We start from the raw sequence: 19,423 nt of genomic DNA on the forward strand, positions 1-19,423 counted from the left end.
TTATTTCAGATTGTCATCTAAGTAAAAAGTCAGATATTAGGGAAGCATTAGAAGAGCCTAGAGAAACTATAATCTAATGCAAGTTACCCACCCCTGATCTAATTCCTTGTTTTTCAGATAAGAAAACTAAGGACTAAATTAGTAAAGTGATTTACTTATGATCTTGGTAACTTGATACAGCAATTTAGTGACAGATCAAGGACCTTGATCTCCTGATTGTCCAGTATAGTATGCTTTCCACCAGAACACTAGGTTCTACAGACAACTAGGCTTTGCTCCAGGGTCCTGAAATGTTGAAAGTACTGACAGCATTTGTAGTTCCTTAGTAGCGAATACCTAGTTAGCAAAAAATAGTTAAAATGAAAGCTACTATGTATTGCCTATGGCCAAATCCCAGGTGAACACCTCTGCCCTGTCCCCTACTTCCATCTCACCGTTCCCCTCACCTAGCTGGTTTCACAGTGCCGTAGAGCGAACCTCAACTGAATTGACTGTGTATTATATATCCCTTGAGTTAGATATATGTTGTATGCTCACCCCAGGTGCATTCATTACTAGTTACAGATTTTTCTCTGCCTTCCATTAATATAAGCAAGCTATAATATAATGCAGATAGTTAAAATCTAAATCACTTAAACTTAGGAATTTTTACCAGCCTCTTTATAAATTCCAATGTGGAAGTGAAATTTGGGTCCTTTGCATTTATGATCTTAACACACGTGTGTGTGCTTTAAGTAGCACCTGTGAAATCAGCATATTAAAATATATATTTAGATTTAAAGTGTAGAAGAAAGTGCTTGAATTGTGAAAAATTAACATCACTATTCCTAGAAAGTTTGATATGCTCAGGCACAATGAAACATTAGAATTCTTAGTTTTACTCTACCACTTTCCATATTACATGTTCCATCATTCCTAACAAATGCAGGACAGCTACAAATGAAATCTTAGTATTTCCACATGCTATATTAACTTTTAATGTAGAACAAAGAAGCTCATGTTACATTTCCAGCAACTTCTCTTTAACAATATTGATAGTAACACTGAACTATGGAATGCTTTATGCTTTCCAGGTCAGAGTCACATGGGGACTAATGGGACTTATCTCCTAAACAGGTGTTAACTTGGCAGCCTTTATCATCATCGTTTTTTCCTATGGGAGCATGTTTTACAGTGTTCACCAAACTGCTGTTACTGCAACAGAAATCCGGAATCATGTTAAAAAGGAAGTGACCCTTGCCAAACGTTTTTTCTTCATTGTGTTTACGGATGCCTTGTGCTGGATACCCATTTTTATATTGAAATTCCTTTCCCTGCTTCAAGTAGAAATACCAGGTATGACATTGGGTTCATTTTTTTTTCTTTGTGAGTGACAAATAACAAAATTCCTCTTTCTGCTATATTTTGCTAAGAAGAGATGATTGAAAGTCTAAATCCAAAATCCTCTTGAGGGATTTATGTTAAAAATTTGTGTGCTTAGTCCATCAGCAAAAACGTTGGGTTTTTTTTTCCTTAAAGGGACTTCTGGGCAGTGTCTTTCGTGAGTATCTAATAGCATGATGCTTATTAGACAGAGGAATGGAGGCCAGCATGTATTGATGACCTGCTCAGAATTATCTACTGCTAACAGTAACTCAGAAAAATCAACCTGGAAAATCCAGTAACCACTTGCATTTTGCTTGAAAAATAGACATTCCATTGTCTTCCTTCTAAATTTTATTTAGTTCAGGTTTTGGGTTTTTTTGTTGATTTTGCTTTATTCACTCTGCATAAGGTCATACAAATCGTTCCGTGTTTCTCTGAATTCTTCTCATTATCATTTTTTACTGTATTGACATTCATACACTATAGTTAAATAACAAGTAATTATAATAAATAATAAAAACTAATTTACATAGCCTGCAGACACAACCAATTTAGATGGGGAACTACCAGGTGACAGCATGATACAACCTGATGCCTTTGGAGTCAGACCTGGGTTTAAGTTCCAGTATGGCCAGTCTGTGCCATTAAGATCATGTATAAATTACTTAATCCCTAGGAGATGTGCATTTCTTGTCTGAGGGATAAGGAAAATAATATTTGTGCTACCTCTCTCACAGGACTGTTGTGAGGAAAGCAGTCACTAAGCCCTTAAGTGCTATTATAGGAGAGTTATTAAGGTGATGGAAGAAAGCATACAAATACTAAAGACTGGACAGTTAGGAGTAGATATGTAGGGTTTCCCAGGAGGCTTAGTTCAATTTTAAACCATTAAAGTTTAATATTAAAGTTTGAAGAGCTTTCACAGCTTAAACCTGCACTAAGATTTTGGGAATGCCCTGTAAATTGGAAGATATACGTCTACATGCATATGTGTACATTTGTACAAATATGTACATATATATGTATATATATATATACACATAGATATTCCACATGCAAATAATCAAGTATTCATAGTCATAGTTTTGTTTTTATATTGATATCTTTTGCTTTATATCACCTTCATTTCTATATATAACCTCCACTACAGAGACCCATCCCTTATAACAAAGAGAAAAAAAAAGGCAAGTTAGCCAAAAAAAAAAAAAGAGAGAGAGAAAAAAGCTTAAACAACACCTGAGTCTGGCAATGTTTTACATCCATACTATCCTCCTCTGCACAGAAGGGAAGAGAGCTAGAAGAGAATTTCAAGCCTAGCTAGTCCCCTCATTTTATAGATGAGGAAAATTGAGTCTCAGAGAAGCAAAATATCTTGCCCAAGTTCAGTCAACTCATTAGGAGTAGAGCTATGAAGAGGAAAATGAGTCCAACAGTAAAAGAAATGCAAATTAAAACAATTCTGAGGTATCTCATAAGATGCAAATTGGCTAAAATGACCAAAAAAATTGAAGAAAATCAGGGTTGGAAAGACAGACACACTAATATACTATTGGTAGAGTTGTGAATTGGCCAAACTGTTCCAGATTATGCAAGAGACATGACAATAATGACCTATTCCTGATTAGATAAAAAGAAACCACTAGCTCTGGTGTCAAAAGACCTAAGTTCAAATAGTATCTCTAACATTTATTACCTGTATGACCTTGTCCCTATAATTGGTTGAACTAGGTAGCCTCCTTTGACCCAGCAGTCCCACTACTGGGCATCCCAAGAAAGTCAAAGGTTCAATATATACCAAAATATTCATAGGAGCACCCTTTGATAGCAAAAACTGGAACCAAAATACATGTCCATCAGTAGTGGAATTCTTTTTGTGTATAGATTTTCCAAGATGGCTTAACATAATGCCCTAGAACTTAGCACAGTGCCTGGTACATAGTAGGAGCTTAATAAATGTTTATTGATTCCAACTTTGAAATCCTATGATTCTATAACTGGGTAATGGCTGAAAAAAAAAGCTATGGTATATGATTGTAAATTAATAGTGTGATGCAGTAAGAAATTATATATGTGAAGAGTTAAGAGAAACATGGGAAAATTTGTATGATAATGCAGAATGAAGTAAGCAAAAATTTATATATATGTATATACATACACACACAGTGAATACAATAATATTAATGAAAAGACTACTAAAGGAAAGCCAAATACGTAACTGAAAAACCCATCAAAGTGTCAGAGAACAAATAATGAAACAAATTTCCCTCTGAATGGCAGGGAAGCAGGGGACTATTATGGTAAAATGATATACATTGTCAGATGAGTTTCTGCTTGATTGTTTCTCTTTGCCTCAAGGGACAGCTGAATCTTGAGGTAGACAAGTTTGGGTTGGTTGTGTTTTTTTCCTAGAAATAACTGATGTAAAGACAAAAGGCATGCATTTTCCTGACTCCACGCATTCAAAAAAATTATAGTCAGTGCCTCAAACTTATTGCCTCCACATACTTACCTGGTGAAATCCCCTTAGCCCAGGAAAATGAAACGAGTACTACATTGTCTGGATCTTACATGTTCTTGCTAAAGGTTTGTTGAACAGAGTTGTATTAAAATATCGCTTTCAAAAACAATGTTGTGATGAAACACTTCTGAAACAATGTTTGGAAATGTATTTATAGACCAAACATATAGTCAAATGGCATCAGAAGAAAAGTAAATCAAGAAGTTGGGGAGGGAGGTGTTGGGGGGGGGGAAGAACATGGTTTTTGGAAAATAGCATTAAATAAAAAAGCTAAGACTATTTAATATTTTTTTCAGGTACCATAACTTCTTGGGTAGTGATTTTCATTCTGCCTATCAATAGTGCTTTGAACCCCATTCTCTACACTCTGACTACAAGACCATTCAAAGAAATGATTCGTCAGGTTTGGTATAACTACAAGCAGAGAAGATCAGTCGAAAGCAAGGGCAGTCAGAAGACCTATACTCCATCATTCATCTGGGTAGAGATGTGGCCAGGTCAGGAGATCCCACCTGAGCTGATAAAGCCTGCTCTTTTTACAGACTCTTGTGAAATGTCCCTAATCACTCAATCAACAAGAACCAATTCGTATACATAACCATATTCTAAAATTAGAAAATCCACAATGAACACCACTATCTGTTTCAAAGTGGATTTACTCTTACCAAAACAAAGCTGTAAAATAACTAGTTTATACTAGACCCAGAGGAAGATTTAGAAAAGACCAATAGGAAGGCTTCCAGTATGCTGGATCTCTTTGGTGGAAGATTTATAGAAGGGATAGCCACAGACAGCACAGGATGAGAGGATGCGCATGAATTGTGATCTGCGCCAGCCAAAGGACCCGTACCAATGAGCCCATGGATCCATAGAAGTACACTAGAGGAGGACAAATCAATTGGCTAACAAGGATACCTGATTGTAGCTCCTCTGGAAAAAAAGGGGGAGCTCAATTCCACATAGAGGGAAATTATAGAGGACAGTGAGCTGAGAGTAGTTCATATATTGCATGGGAAATTCAAAAACAAAACTTCACAGAGGATTGTTTGGATCTATTTTCAGTCTGCAACATACAATTATTCACGTGCAACAAAGATGTCATCTGCTAAATAATTGGGTTCCCAGTAATAGGTGGGGATTTTGTTGACTTTGTAGTTTCAGTAAATACAAGAATTACACTTTTCTTCTGAAGTTTCTAAATATATGGGGAGCACTCGGTTTCAAAGAATCTGAAAAAAGTAGCAGAGGGAAGCACACCGGATTTGCAATCAGAGGACATGAATTTGAATCCTGGTTCTGAAGCTTAGAACCTAAGTAACCTTGGGCAAGTCACTTAAGGTCTTTCTAGGCCTAAGTTTCCTCATCTGCTAAATGAGGGATTGAAATCTAAGGGTGGATCTCTAAGGTTCCTTCCAGCTTTAAATCTATAATGCTATGATCTTGATCATTTATAAAAGACTCAGAGATATTTCTTCATTAAGAATCCACTTCTTTCATTTCCTCTTATTTGAGGACACCTGTACACACACCTCACACATGAAGCCAAGCACGGCTATTACTTTCTTTTTGCAACATTTTGCAACAGTCGCAACATTTTGCAACAATATAGATGGGGGGGAGAGGGCCACATAGCAGGGTCTAAGCAAGAAGACAGTGAGTAGCTCTAATGCTTTTCTGCAGGTCAGAAAATTCAAGGGACCTGTGTCCTGTAAGAGGAGAGTTGTCACTGAATACTACACCTTGTTATGTGCATGACCAATTCATATGATAACTACTTTGTGACTAAATGATTTTCATCTGAGAACTGCTAGAATCTTATTTCCAATTTGAAAATTTCTCTAAAAGGAGGAAAATGTTTGGTTTTTTTCTGCTAAACAAAAAAGGAATTTTAAGTGTGATTTTTAATGTTTACAAGTCTTCAAACTAGCTTACAATGAGGAACTGATGAGTATGTGTATATACTGTTTCTTTTGACAATAAAGTTACTTGAACCATAAGCTGATTTTAAATGTTTTTTTAATATATATACAAAAAGTCATATGGTGCTTTGGGTCAAATTTTTCAGTCTAATTTGAAATTATCCCCAACCCAAGTATTCATTTTTTTTATGTGAAGAAAACAAGATACTTTAAACAAAAGGGGAAAAAAAACAACATAAAAGTTGTTCCTTCTATAATATTTGATATTTTCCTTTACTAAGCATTCAATTCCACAAATTGGGCAACGTGCCTACTATGTGCAAGGAACTATGCTAGGTGCTGGGAACACAAAGACAAAAAAACTACAAGTGTCTGCATTCAGTTATTAAAGATGATGTTCACATGAGATGTTCACAAACTAAACATATCAGGGAGTGATAAAGGCAAAGGAAGAATCTAAACGAAGACATTTATAGACCAACAAAAATCTAGGTCTACATCAAAAGTATATAATGAACAAAACATAGCACCCCCTTAAAATTATCATCTTTTCAATAAAGTAGCAAATAATGTAATAATCAAATTATAAGATGAGTAGAAATAGGGTTTCATACATTATAGGAATGGATCAGAAAAATGTATTTGTCTTAAGAAGAATAAAAGTATTAATTACCTAACATATGTAAATAATCACGAAGGCATAACAAATGAATGATTATGATATGATGTGAAATATGATATATATGATAATATGATAATATGATAAGCACCAGGGATACAAATACAAGCAAGCAATATAGTCCATGCTTGCAAAGAGCTTACATTCTGAGAAAAAAAAACAAAGCTAAAAAATAAAGCAAAGTTAGAAAGGGAGAGGGGGACTTGGGACTCATCTATCAAATGAGCATAGGATCTCAGGGGCAGAATCCAAATACAGGTGGGAAGGGGATGGTAAGAAAAATGCAGTCCTGAAAATAATATGGTCCTATCTTGAACTGTTCAAACTGTTAGAAATATAATTAATTTCCATAATATAGGGTGGAGGAGAGAATAATGGAGAAATTCTTAGAGTGGGGTAGGTTAAGGAATAGGAGGGCAACAGGTAGAAGTAAAGTAGAGGAATGAGGAGAGATAGAGTAAGAAGGTAAGAAAGATAGTGAGAGAAAATAAGAAGGAGAAAAATTCACAAGTACTTATAGTTTAGAATGTGAATGGGGTGAATTTATCCATAAAACAGAAATGAATAGCAGATTAAAATTTTGAATTCAACAATATGTTGCTTTCAGGAAACACAATAAAAACGAGAGATGCACACAAAGATAAAATAAAGGGTAGGAGCAGAATTTATTATGTAAAAAAAGCAAGGGTAGAAATCATGATCTCAGACAAAGTTAAAGCTAAAATAGGTTTTATCAAAAAAGAAAATTAGGAAAACTACACTGTATGTCAGCAATATTATTCAATATTGTTTTAGACTATTTAAAATAACTAGACAGTATAAAATACCTGAAAGTGTACCTGCCAAAACAGACACAGGAACCTATGAACATAAACATAAAACTTTGTATACAAATAAAGTCAGATCTAAGTGATTGAAGTAACATTTATTGTTCATGGGTAGGTAAAACCAATATAATAGAAAATGAAAATTTTACCTAATTAATCTATTTATTTAATGCCATCCCAATTAAATTCCAAAAAAATTATATTACTGAGTTAGAAAAAATAATATCAAAATTCATTTGGAAGAACAAAAGGTCAGGAACTTCAAAGAAACCAGGGAAAAAAGATGTAAAGGAAGCAAATTCAGTAGTATCAGACCTTAAACTATATTATAAGGTAAGAGCATTATTGAAGTATAAAATGGATATTTTTGATTACTTTAAATTAAAATTTTCTTGTATAAATAAAATCTATGCAGCCAAGAATAAAGGAATACAGAAAACTGGGGGAAACTTTCATAGACAGTCTCTCAGTTAGGATGTGATTGGGTTGGAATACTGCTGTGGTGGAGGAAATGATGAGGTGGTTGATTTAGAAAAATATGGAAAGACTTGTACTTATGAAGGAAGATGCTATCCACCTTCAGAGAAACAGATGACAAATGGAAATAAGGATGGTATGGTCTTACACATATATGTACGAGTGTATTTGTGTATATATGTGTATGTTTATAGATGTATGTGTGCTGTGCTGGATGTGCTAGAGCCAATCAGTTGTTAAATTTTCAGCGTGAACATTTATTTACACCTTAGAAATGAGCAAACTACAGATCAGGGCTCAATTTATTGCTTTGTTGACTGTGCTGACTTAATAAAGTAACACAGAAGATGTTAAAAAAAATTTCCAAAATATGTTTCTCTGAAAAATCTCCTTCAGTCTACAAGCAATTCCATAACTTATTTTTCCAAATCCCTAAAAATGTCTTTTGATTTTCCCATCTACTCCAACCACTAGCATCTCCTATCACCAGTAGACCAATTTCAATTTAATTTAGTATTAAATTCAATTAATTAAACTAAATTTAATCAACTGGTATTTATTGAATTTACTATATGCCTAGGTCATCTAGGTATTATAGATGATGTTAAAGATGCATGATATAATATAAAGTGGTGATCACGTCTGGGGTTTAATTTGAGAAATATAACTTAGTCCTAAATTGGAAGAACTATTATGTGAGCCAGACCTGTTCTCAGAAACTTGGGGTACTACACATACTTGGTGGGGAGAGAACATGGAAGATGATCCAGCAAAGGAAGCTGAGGAGTAGTCAGCCCCATAGAAAGAACTAGCTTACAGCAGTATTCCAGAATTCAAATGAGGAGTAAGTATCCAGGAGAAGGTAGTTGACAATGTTAAAAGCTGCCAGAGTTGAAGAAAAATGAGGACTGAAGGTCATCATTATCTATTAAAGTCTTGCTTTTTCCCTTCTCAAATTTTCATCAAGTATAATGAAAGACAACATGAAAGAGGACTTGGATGTTTGAAGACCTTGATTCACTCTAGCTTTGATACTTTTCCTCTTGTCATCAGGAGGAAGTCCCTTAATCTTTGTCTCAGCTTCCTCATTTGTAAAATCAGGGCATTAGACCATTTGCTCTTAAGGCCCTTCCAATTCTAGATGCTCTGAACCTATCTATGACTAAATTCATCAGGGTTTGATGATTGACTTAGCTCTTCTCAGTAATACAATAATCCAAGACAATTCCAAAGAACTCATGATGAAAAATGCTATCCACCTCCAAAGAAAGAACTGAATGAAAGAGTCTAAATGCAGAGTGAAGCACACTATTTTTACTTTATTTTTTTCATAGTTTTTTTCCTTTTGTTCTTTTTCTTCTTTCACAACAAGACTAATATGGAAATATGTTAACTACCTTGTAAGCTAGCCATTCCACTTTTGGATACTCTTAATTGCTAGAAGTCTTCCTTATGTTGAGTTGAAATCTGTGTCCACATAATTTCCACTCAGTGATCCTAACTTTGCTCTCCAGAACTACAAAATAAATCTGATCCTTTTTTTTCCTCAAAGGCTCTCTTTGATATTACAAGAAATCCCTTCACTTATTATGACTTTTATATCACCCTCCCCAACTACTTCCCCAACCAAAATCTTCTCCAGCATAAACAACTCCAATTCTTTCAACCATTCCTCATATGAGATAGTTTCCAGACAAATACACCATCATCCTGGCTGCCCTTCTCAAGAAACATTTCAGTGTACCAATGTCTCTATTAAAATATGGCCCTTAGAATCAATCAACAAGCATTTATCAAGTGCCTACACATAACTCAGCAAGTACTCTGTATGTGATCTGACTAGCCAAGGGACTATTACTTCCTTTGAGCTAAGCACTATCCTTTAATTAATGTCATCTAAATTGGCATTAGCTCTTTGACCAATAATGTCACACTGCTGGCTTATATTTAGCTTTTCAAAAACTAAAACCCCATGGTCTTTTCATATGAACTACTGTTAGGCTAGATTTCATCTAGTGATTATGCCATTGCTTTTTTTAAAAAATCTAAATGCAACAATACCATTAGTATGCCTATACACCAAATACATGAAAGAGGAAAAAAAGCCATATATACAAAAATATTTATATAATTATCCCTTCCACATCATCACTTTCCCCATCACAGTTTTGATGTATTGCGGGTTGGCATAAGAAATTAAATGGGAATTTTTTGGGAGTTTTGTGGAAGCCACAGACAGCATATAAAGGCCTGCAGACAACACAGAAAAAGTATAGAAACTCAAAAATTCATAAAATATATGTATAGTATTATATAATATCAACATAAATTTTACAGTAAGGTACTGTACACACCCCATAAAAGAAAAAGAAAAAATCCAGACTTCTCTGGTATGAAGGAAGGACCAAAAAATTTTACTCAGATTTTCCAGATCGTGGGGGTGCTACATCCCTAACCGACAAGATGTAGAAGGGATGACTATAGTAGCACTTTGTGTTGTAGCATAGAACTAGAAAAATGCAACTGCCTATGAATAGGGAAATGGCTCCATAAGTTATGTTATGTGAATGTCATCAAATATCATTAAGGCATAAGAAATGAAGAATTTCAGAGAAACCCAGCATGATTTGTTTGAACTGATGCAGAGTGAAATGAGCAGAAAAAGGAGGAAAAAAATTACACAGTAACTAAAACATTGACAGCTAGGTAGCATAGTGAATACAGTGCCAGGCCTGGAGTCAGGAAGACTCATCTTCCTGAGTTCAAATTTGGCCTCAGATACTTACTAGCTCCATGACCCTGGACAAGTCACTTCACCCTGTTTATCTCAATTCCTCATCTGTAAAATGAGCTGGAGAAGAAAATGGCAAACCACTCCAGTATTTTTGCCAAGAAAGCTCCAAATTGGCTCACAAAGAGCCACACGCAATTGAACAACATTATTGTTTAAAAAAAAAAAAAAGGTTTTAAAGACATAAAAACTCTGATGACTGCAATGACCAATGGTGAATCCAAAGGACTGATGAAGAAACATGCTACCAGCCTCCTGACAGGGAGGATTTGTTTTGCTTGACTATTTATTTGATATAAGGACTGAGTTTTTCTTTTAGTAGGGAGAAGGGTATGAGGAAGGGGGAAAAGGTAGAACTAACAATAAAGTTGAAAAAAAAATAAGAGGGCCATTGAAGTATTTTTTTAAATGCACTAAAGGAAGCTCAGAAGAAAATATAGACAAGCAGATCAGTTTTGAAACAGGTTAAATTTATATACTTCTTTTAAAGCAAGCTGTACATAATCACATTTTCACATATAATCCTCTTTTTTATTCCACTTTTTAAATGGAAATGAGTTTTTTGCTATTGTTTGGTGTTCATTAAATTCAGAATAAATAAATAATTGAAATATAAAACAGCCTCTAAAGATTTTTTTATTATTCATGCTGTCATTCATCATATTTACTATAACACCCGGCTTTATTTCTCTATAAATTGGGCAAGTGTGTTTGAGATAGCATGCTATAATGGAAGGTCACTGGAGACCTGGTCTAGACCTGGTTTTAATCTAGTAGTCACTAAAGAGATATAGAACCTTAAACAAGTCATTTTAAGACTCTAACCCTCAGTTTCCCTATCTTTAAAAGGATTTAGAGCAGATGATTTCCAATGCCATTGGTTCTATGTCTTTATGTAAGTTACTGGTTAAAAAATGTAAAAGGTAAAAACAAGACAAAGCTAAATACAAAATGTGGTTGCATGCTATATTGGAGACCTTCATCCAAGTTAACAATCATCAATCAATTCATTTTGGACACAGTTGCTCAATCAGCTTTAGCTCCATTTAACTATTTGCACCACCATCCAACTCACATTTCTCCATGCTTTACACTAGGATATCATAAGAAATTTTGTAAAAATGTCTTCTTAAAATCAAATCACCCTATGTTTGCAGCATTCTCTTTATCTGGATATGGCATGGTATGGTATGATACGGACCAGACTTGGGATTTCATTGCTGTGGGGAATTCCCAGAAAGAAAATTTCTCTACCAGTGCAAATCAGTACTTTTCAAGCAAATTGTAATCCTACAGTGGCCTGGGGCAATGAGTGGCTAAGTGATTTGCCTAGGGTGACAATACTGATTTATGTCAGAGGCAATGCTTGAACCACGTCTCCCTGGATCCAGAAGCAACTCTCTATCACACTCTCTCCATAAGGATCTATAATAACCCTATCAAAAAAGGAAATGAGGTTAGTTTGGCATTCTTTGCTCTCAATGAAGTCATGTTGCCTCCTAGAGATCACCCACACTTTAAGTGCCCCCAAACTATCTTTTTCACAAATCACAAAACCTCAGAATTGGAAGGGACTTCAAAAGTTATCTAGTCCACCCCTATCTGAACAGTAACCTCCTCTACAACATAGCCAAACAAGTGGTCATCTAACCTTTGCTTGAAGGCCTCAAGTGGAGGAGAACCCACAACCTCCAGAGATAATCCAATTTAGTTTCAGATAAGCTCTAATTGTTAGAACACTTTTCCTTCCATCAAACCTTAACTTTTCCTCTTTGTAACTTTGACACATGGATTCTAGTTCTGTCCACTGAGACCAAGGAAAATAAATCTAATCCATTCACCCCTTACAATCCTTCAAATACTTGAAAACAGTTCTCCTTTTTCCCTTTAAGTCATATATTTTCCAGGCTAAGTAGACATGCATTTCTTTGGGGGGGGTTTTGAGTCAGTCTTCCCATAGTGTTATCTCCAGGTCCTTTGCCATCATGGTCACCTCTCTCTGGATGGTCTTTTAAGTTAGGAATGTCGTTCCTAAGATGTGACCCTAGAAGTGAATATATATCCAGATGCCATTGGACCAGAGCAAAAGACAACAAGACTTAGCCCAGCCCTAATCTTTGTGGTTGCCATATCACACTGTTGACAGAATTTTTTACAAGAAAATACAAGGAAGGTTATCATTTCTATTGTAAAATCCAACGTCAGTCCTACTTTAAAATGCAGTAAATTTCAGGAGTCAGGGGCATGCTTAGTTTCCTTATGCTACTACTAGTAATAAGGAAAGTCTTTAATCCCTGAGCCTTTTTGCAGCACTGAATTTTCTCTCTTTCAATTTGTTCCTATGATTCAACACATAATGTATTTAAAATCCCAGGGGAAGGAAATGGGCATGTAATTTCTCTAGAATTTCAATATGTTCCTGAGGAAATGTTTCAGAAGATTGAGATATCTTACCATTCAGAATTGCTCTTCAATCTAACATAAAAAATGTTTACTAACTTGAACAAGGGCCGGGCTGAAATGCAGCTCATTTCAAACCACACATTAACAAAAGAGGACAGAGATAGGAATGATTCAAAACCAAAGTTCACTTGGCATTTTCACTTACACAGCCACCACCAATAGAGATAAGCAGCTACTGGAAGCAGCTGCTGAACAAGCGCCACCCCTGGTGTTGGAAAGCCAGCCTCATTAGTTATGTCGCTAGCAAGACAGGTGCCCTAAATAGGAGAGATGTGAGATCCAGCCAGTCAGACCACTGCTACCACTCCTCTCAGACCCAGGTGAACAGTCCTAGAAATGGCCGTGCCCTCCCCTCCTCTCGCCTCCAGAGGCATCTACGTGGCACAGTGGATAGAGTGCTGGGCTTGGGGTCAGCGAAACCTGACTTCAAAGCCAACCAGAGGCAAGTCGCTCAACCTGTATCTGCCCCAGTCTCCTCAACTATAAAATAGGAATAAAAATGTCACATAACTCACAAAGTAAAGACAAAAGAGATATTTGCAAAGTGTTTAGCACAGTGTCTGGCACATAGGTGCTTAATAAATGCTTACACACACACACACACCCTCTGGCCCTGCCTGTAGCCTAGTAATAGTCTAGGGACGTGCCCCTTATGGAGGTATGATGGCAACTATCAGTCAATAAACATTTATTAAGCCCTTACTATAATTCTAGGCACTGTGCTAAGTGATGGGAATACAAAGAAAGACAAGCAGTCCCTGCTCTCAAGTCTAAAGAGCGAGACAATAGTCTAATAATTATGTACAAATTTGATAAATACAGGATAAATTGGAAATAACTAACAGAAGAAAGGTACTAGCAATGAAAGTCTGAAAAGCCTTCTTTGTAGACAGTGGGACTTAAGCCAGTACTTATAGGAAGTTGGTAAATCTAGAAGGTGGAAATAAGAATGCAGAGAGTTCTAGGCATGAAGGAAAGCAAGTGAAAATTCCAGAAGTTTGGAGATGGAGTATCTTGAGAGATGAATAGCAAAGATCAATGTCATTAGATGACAAAGTACATGGGGAGGTGTCACATACAAGAAGCCTGAAAAGATAGGAAGGGGCCAGGTTATGGAGGGCTTTAAAAGTCAAACAGGATTTTATATTTGATACTGGAGGGATAGCGATAAGCAGCTACTGGAATTTACTGGGGGGGGGAGGGGAGGGCAGAGGGAGCATAAGAGATGTTAATGAAGGCAGAAATTCCAGGATTTGGCAACTGATTAGCTATGGACAGAGGTCTGGGTTGGGAATGCTGAGTCCAGGATGACACTTAGGTTGCAAGCCTAGATGACTGAGAAAATGTTAGTACCTTCTACAGAAGGCCTGCACAACCTGTTGCCTAAGAGGATGTTTTCCTCTACATTTTTGGGGGCTGCCCAAAATCCTCTGGCTTGGGGTGAGCAGCCCACAGACCAGAAGTTATGCAGGCCTGCTCTACAGTAATAGGGTTAGAAAGAGAGGAATGGGGGGTGCAGAGAAAATGAGTTCAGTTTTAGACCTGTTGAGTTTAAGATATCTACAAGATATGCAATTTGAGGGGGCAGAGCTAAGATAGCAGAGTAAAAGCAGGGACTCACCTGAGCTCTCCCCCAAACCCTTCTAAATACTTGTAAAAAATGACTCTAAACAAATTCTAGAGCAGCAGAATCCACAAAAAGACAGAGTGAAACAAATTTCCAGCCCAAATTTCCAGTGGATGGTTCATGGGAAAAGTCTGTTGCAATGTGCTGGGAGAGGAGTGCAGTTCAGTGTAGGCCATATAGGCAAAGACCAGGCCTCAGTAAACCTGGAGCAGGCCTCAGGAGACTGAATCAAGGGGAGCTATGGTGGTTTCCAGCCCCACAAATGCCAAAGACAGCTTAGAAAGTCAGAGGGAAAGGTCTGTCAGATCTGGGTGAGAGAGGAGCTTGGTCCAGCCCTGGCCCTAGAGTAGCTCCAGAGCAGTGGCCACAGTTGTGGTTGCTTCCAGAGCTTTTGGACTACGGATGGGGGGAAGGGGGGAAATCAAGTGGCTGAGCAGAGGGGGATTGCAGGGATCTCTCTGCTGGTGCTGAGGCAAGATTCTCTTCTTTTTCCCATGCTTGGATCTGGGTCCAGTCCTGGGTGGCAGTCCTGGGGTGAAGAGGAGTGCTGGTGTGGTGGAGCTTGCAGCAGCAGTGAAGAGGGGAACCCTCCTCTCATTTCCAGGGCAGAAAAGAGTGCTTGTGGTAACTCACAGACCAGAGCACAGGCCAGGAGAGGAGTAAACACCTCTGCTTTGATCACAACACCTTGAAAGAACTGAAAATTTACAGGTCCTAGAAGTAACTCTGAAAACAGCTGCATAAAACCCCTGAAGCTTGGAACAGTACATTCTCCACACTGGAAGCAGACCCCTACCTTACAAAGAGTTAAAAAGTCAAAGAACTGGCTGGGAAGATGAATAAACAGAAAGAAAAAATTCAGACTATAGAATCTTATTTTGGTGACAAGGAAGATCAAAACATACAACCAGAAGAAGATAATAAAGTCAAAGCTCCTGCATCCAGAGCCCCCAAGAAAAATATGAATTAGTCTCAGGCTATGGAAGAGCTCAGAAAGGATTTTAAAAATCAAGTAAGAGAAGTAGAGGAAAAATTGGGAAGAGAAATGAGAGTGATGAAAGAAAATCATGAAAAACGAGTCAACAGCTTGCTAAAAGAGACTCAAAAAAAAAGGCTGAAGAAAATAATACCTCAAAAAATAGAGTGGGCCAAATGGCAAAAAAAAAAGTTCAAAAAGCCAATGAGGAGAAGAATGCCTTAAAAAGCAGAACTGGCCAAATGGAAAAGGAGGTCCAAAAGCTCACTGAGGAAAATAATTCTTTAAAAATTAAAATGGAGGAAATGGAAGCTAATGACTCTATGAGAAATCAAGAAATTATAAAACAAAAACAAAACAATGAAAAAATAGAAGACAATGTGAAATATCTCATTGGAAAAACTGACCTGGAAAACAGATCCAGGAGAGATAATTTAAAAATTATTGGACTATCTGAAAGCCACGATCAAAAAAAGAGCCTAGACATCATCTTTCAAGAAATTATCAAGGAAAACTGCCCGATATTCTAGAACCAGAGGGTAAAATAGAAATGGAAAGAATCCACCAATCACCTCCTGAAAGAGATCCCAAAATAAAAACTCCCAGGAATATTATAGCCAAATTTCAGAGTTCCCAGGAGAAAATATTGCAAGCAGCCAGAAAGAAACAATTCAAGTATTGTGGAAACACAATCAGGATAACACAAGATTTAGCAGCTTCTACATTAAGGGATCAGAGGGCTTGGAATATGATATTCTAGAGGTCAAAGGAGCTAGGATTAAAACCAAGAATCACCTACCCAGTAAAATGAAGTGTAACCAATGAGGGAGGAAAATGATATTCAATGATGTAAAGGAATTTAATGCATTAAGAAGCATGAAAAGGTAAACAGGAAAGAGACATCATAAGGGACTTATTAAAGTTCAACCATTTGCATTCATCTACATGGAAAAATGATATTTGTAACTCATGAGACATTTCTCATTATTAGGGTAGTTGGAGGGAATATATATAGACAGAGGGCACAGGGTGAGTTGAATATGAAGGGATGATATCTAAAAAAGAAAATTAAGGGGTGAGAGAGGAATGTACTGGGAGAAGGAGAAAGGGAGAGGTAGAATGGGGTAAATTACGTCACATAAAAGAGGCAAGAAAAAGCTTTTACAGTAAGGGGAAGGAGGTGAGAAGGAATAAGTGAACTATACTCTCATCAGATTTGGCTTAAGGAAAGAATAAAGTACATACCCAATTGGGTGTGGAAATCTATTTTACCCTACAGGAAAGTACAGGGAAAGGGGATAAGACAGGGAGGAGTGATAGAAGGGAGGGCAGATTGGGGGAGGGTGTAATAAGAAGTAAACACTTTTGAGGAGGGACAGAGACAAAGGATAGAATAGAATAAATGGGGACCAGGATAGGATGGAGGGAATTATAGTTAGTCTTTTACAACATGACTATTATGGAAGTGTTTTACACAACTACACATGTGTGGCCTATGTCGAATTGCTTGCATTCTCAATGAGGGTGGGTGGTGAGGGAGGAAGAGAATTTGGAACTCAAATTTTTAGAAACAAATGTTAGAAACCGTTTCTGCATGCAACTGGGAAATAAGATACACAGGCAAAGGGGCATAGAAATTTATCTTACCTCACAGGAAAATAGAAGGGGAAGTGGATAAGGGGGGCAGGGAATAGACCAGAGAACAGATTGGGTGAAGGGGAAATCAGAATGCAGGCTGTCATAGGATGGGGGAGGGGAGGGATGGGGAGAAAATTTGGAACTCACAATCTTGTGGAAGTGAATGTTGAAAACTAAAAATAAATAAATAAATTGGGGAAAAATATTAAAATAAATTAAAATAGAAAAAAAAGATATGCAATTTGAAGTGTTCAATAGGCAGCTGGAGATATGAGACTGGAGTTCCAGAGAGGTTAGGGTTGGACAAATAAATCTAAGAATCATCTGCAGAGATGATAGTTGATAGCCTCTGCAATTGCTTCAGCCCCTGACCCCTCAGCAACTACATCTACTGAAAACTGAGAAAAGTTCTTGACACCAAAATCCTTGGCATTGTCAAAAGGTTCAATAACCGGACCCAATATGGTTTTATCAATGGACATAACATTAAAGAACATGTATTACTATTTTGCTGTTGCACTCCAAGGATTACTATGCCGTTCCATCTGACTTACAGAAATCCTTCAGAGTAAGGACTGTCTTGCTTTTCTGATTCTATATTCATCCCTCAGCTTATGTAATGTAATAAGAGCTTAATGCTTTTTCATTCATTTACCTATTACTTTAAGCAATCTGATTTCTGTGCCTATTATTATAGGAAGCAATCAGTCTAGAATTATGGGAGTGAATTCAAGGCAAATTGGGCCACACTTCAAAGACGCTAAATAAGTACTTACTGTTCATGTAACATATTCTAGGTATTGTGGGAGACAGAAAAGCATCATGGGAGATTCCTACTTAATGCTGTCCTACATATTCTTAGTCCTGAAAAGACAGAGTCAACAAGCATTAACCACCCAGTGCTAGGCATTGTGCTAAATATTGGGAATACAAAGAAAGGCAAAAACAATTACTGCCCACACAAAGTCCAGTGTTATGGAGACTGCAACTTTAAATAGATACTAGATAAGATAGAGACTAGAAACCATTGGCAGCTGGGGGAATTAGGAAAGGCCTCTTGCAGAAAATGAATTTGAAATTCTTGAAGCCAGGGAAACTAAGAGACCAAAGTAAGGAAAGAGTGCATTCCAGACAAGGCAGCCAGTATAATGGCAAAGAGAAGGTGCTGCCAGCAAGGCTGAGGCTTGCTTTAAAAGCTCCTGTGCCAATCAGACTGGGATGGCCTATGAGTAGCCCCTGCATTCCTATCTTTAAAGAAAAAAAAAAAAAGGCAGGGAAATGGTAGAACATGACGTATGAGGAGCAGTAAGTATGGCTGGACTATAGAGTGTATAGAAAAGATAAAGTCTAAGAAGACAAAGTGTAGGAAGGAGGCAGGTAGGAAGGAAAGCTTTATACAACAAAAAAAGTATATTTAATCCAGGGAGACTCTGGAGTCTACTGAGCAGACTGCCACACCTACACTATAAATCACTTCAGTATCTAAATGAAGAGACTTAAGACCAATTAGAATATACAAAAATCCAGGTGAGCCATGCTGAGGAACTGAATTAAGGCAGTGGCTATGTTGGTGAAGGACAGAGAGACAGAGGGAGAGATATGAAGTAGAAACATTTGGATAAGTCTGGCACTGAGGTAATCCTAAGTGACTCAGCAGATGGTGGTGCCCCAAAGTAAAAAGTAGAGAAAAGGAGAATCAGAGGACAAAAGTTTGAGATCCCTGGACAGTCAGTTTGAAAAGTCCAAAAGGCATGATTTAGAGAACTTTCAGCTCAGATGACACACTGCAGCAGGAGATATAGACTTGGGAATCATCTACATGGGGAAAGCTGAACCTATGAGAGTTCACCTAGTGAGCTTATTTGTTCTCATCTTTGCCCATTCCTATGGCACATTCTAAGTGAGCAACAGGCATGCCATCAGGATAACATTTGGTACCCACCTTAACAATTCTTTGACGTAGGTTCTGAATCTAGGATTACTGCCTGGAAATTTTATGGTTCTGACGACCTAACAATAAAATGTCAAGTAGACTCTTTGACCATAAATTATAGAATGACAAAGCACTGCTTCTTGATGGCATTGCTTTGCTATGATACTTAGCAAGGGCTCTTTAAAAAAATGAAAGAGGTAGGAAAAGGTG

The 19,423-nt window shown here is 37.1% G+C and overlaps 1 protein-coding gene across 3 annotated transcripts in view; it reads left to right on the forward strand.

Annotated features, from left to right (window-relative positions):
• Window positions 1-4,481, forward strand: part of RXFP1 (relaxin family peptide receptor 1) — a 70,319-nt gene extending 65,838 nt beyond the window's left edge. For all 3 annotated transcript variants that reach the window (XM_027866895.1, XM_027866896.1, XM_027866897.1), the window contains 2 exons: window positions 1,117-1,335; window positions 4,180-4,481. In XM_027866895.1, the coding sequence (XP_027722696.1) occupies window positions 1,117-1,335; window positions 4,180-4,481 (521 nt within the window). The remainder of the gene's footprint in view (window positions 1-1,116; window positions 1,336-4,179) is intronic.
• Window positions 4,482-19,423: the final 14,942 nt, after the last annotated feature.

This window comes from Vombatus ursinus, unplaced genomic scaffold (genome assembly GCF_900497805.2).
Source record: "Vombatus ursinus unplaced genomic scaffold, bare-nosed wombat genome assembly UNPS02014784.1, whole genome shotgun sequence".
Classification (NCBI taxonomy): domain Eukaryota; kingdom Metazoa; phylum Chordata; class Mammalia; order Diprotodontia; family Vombatidae; genus Vombatus; species Vombatus ursinus.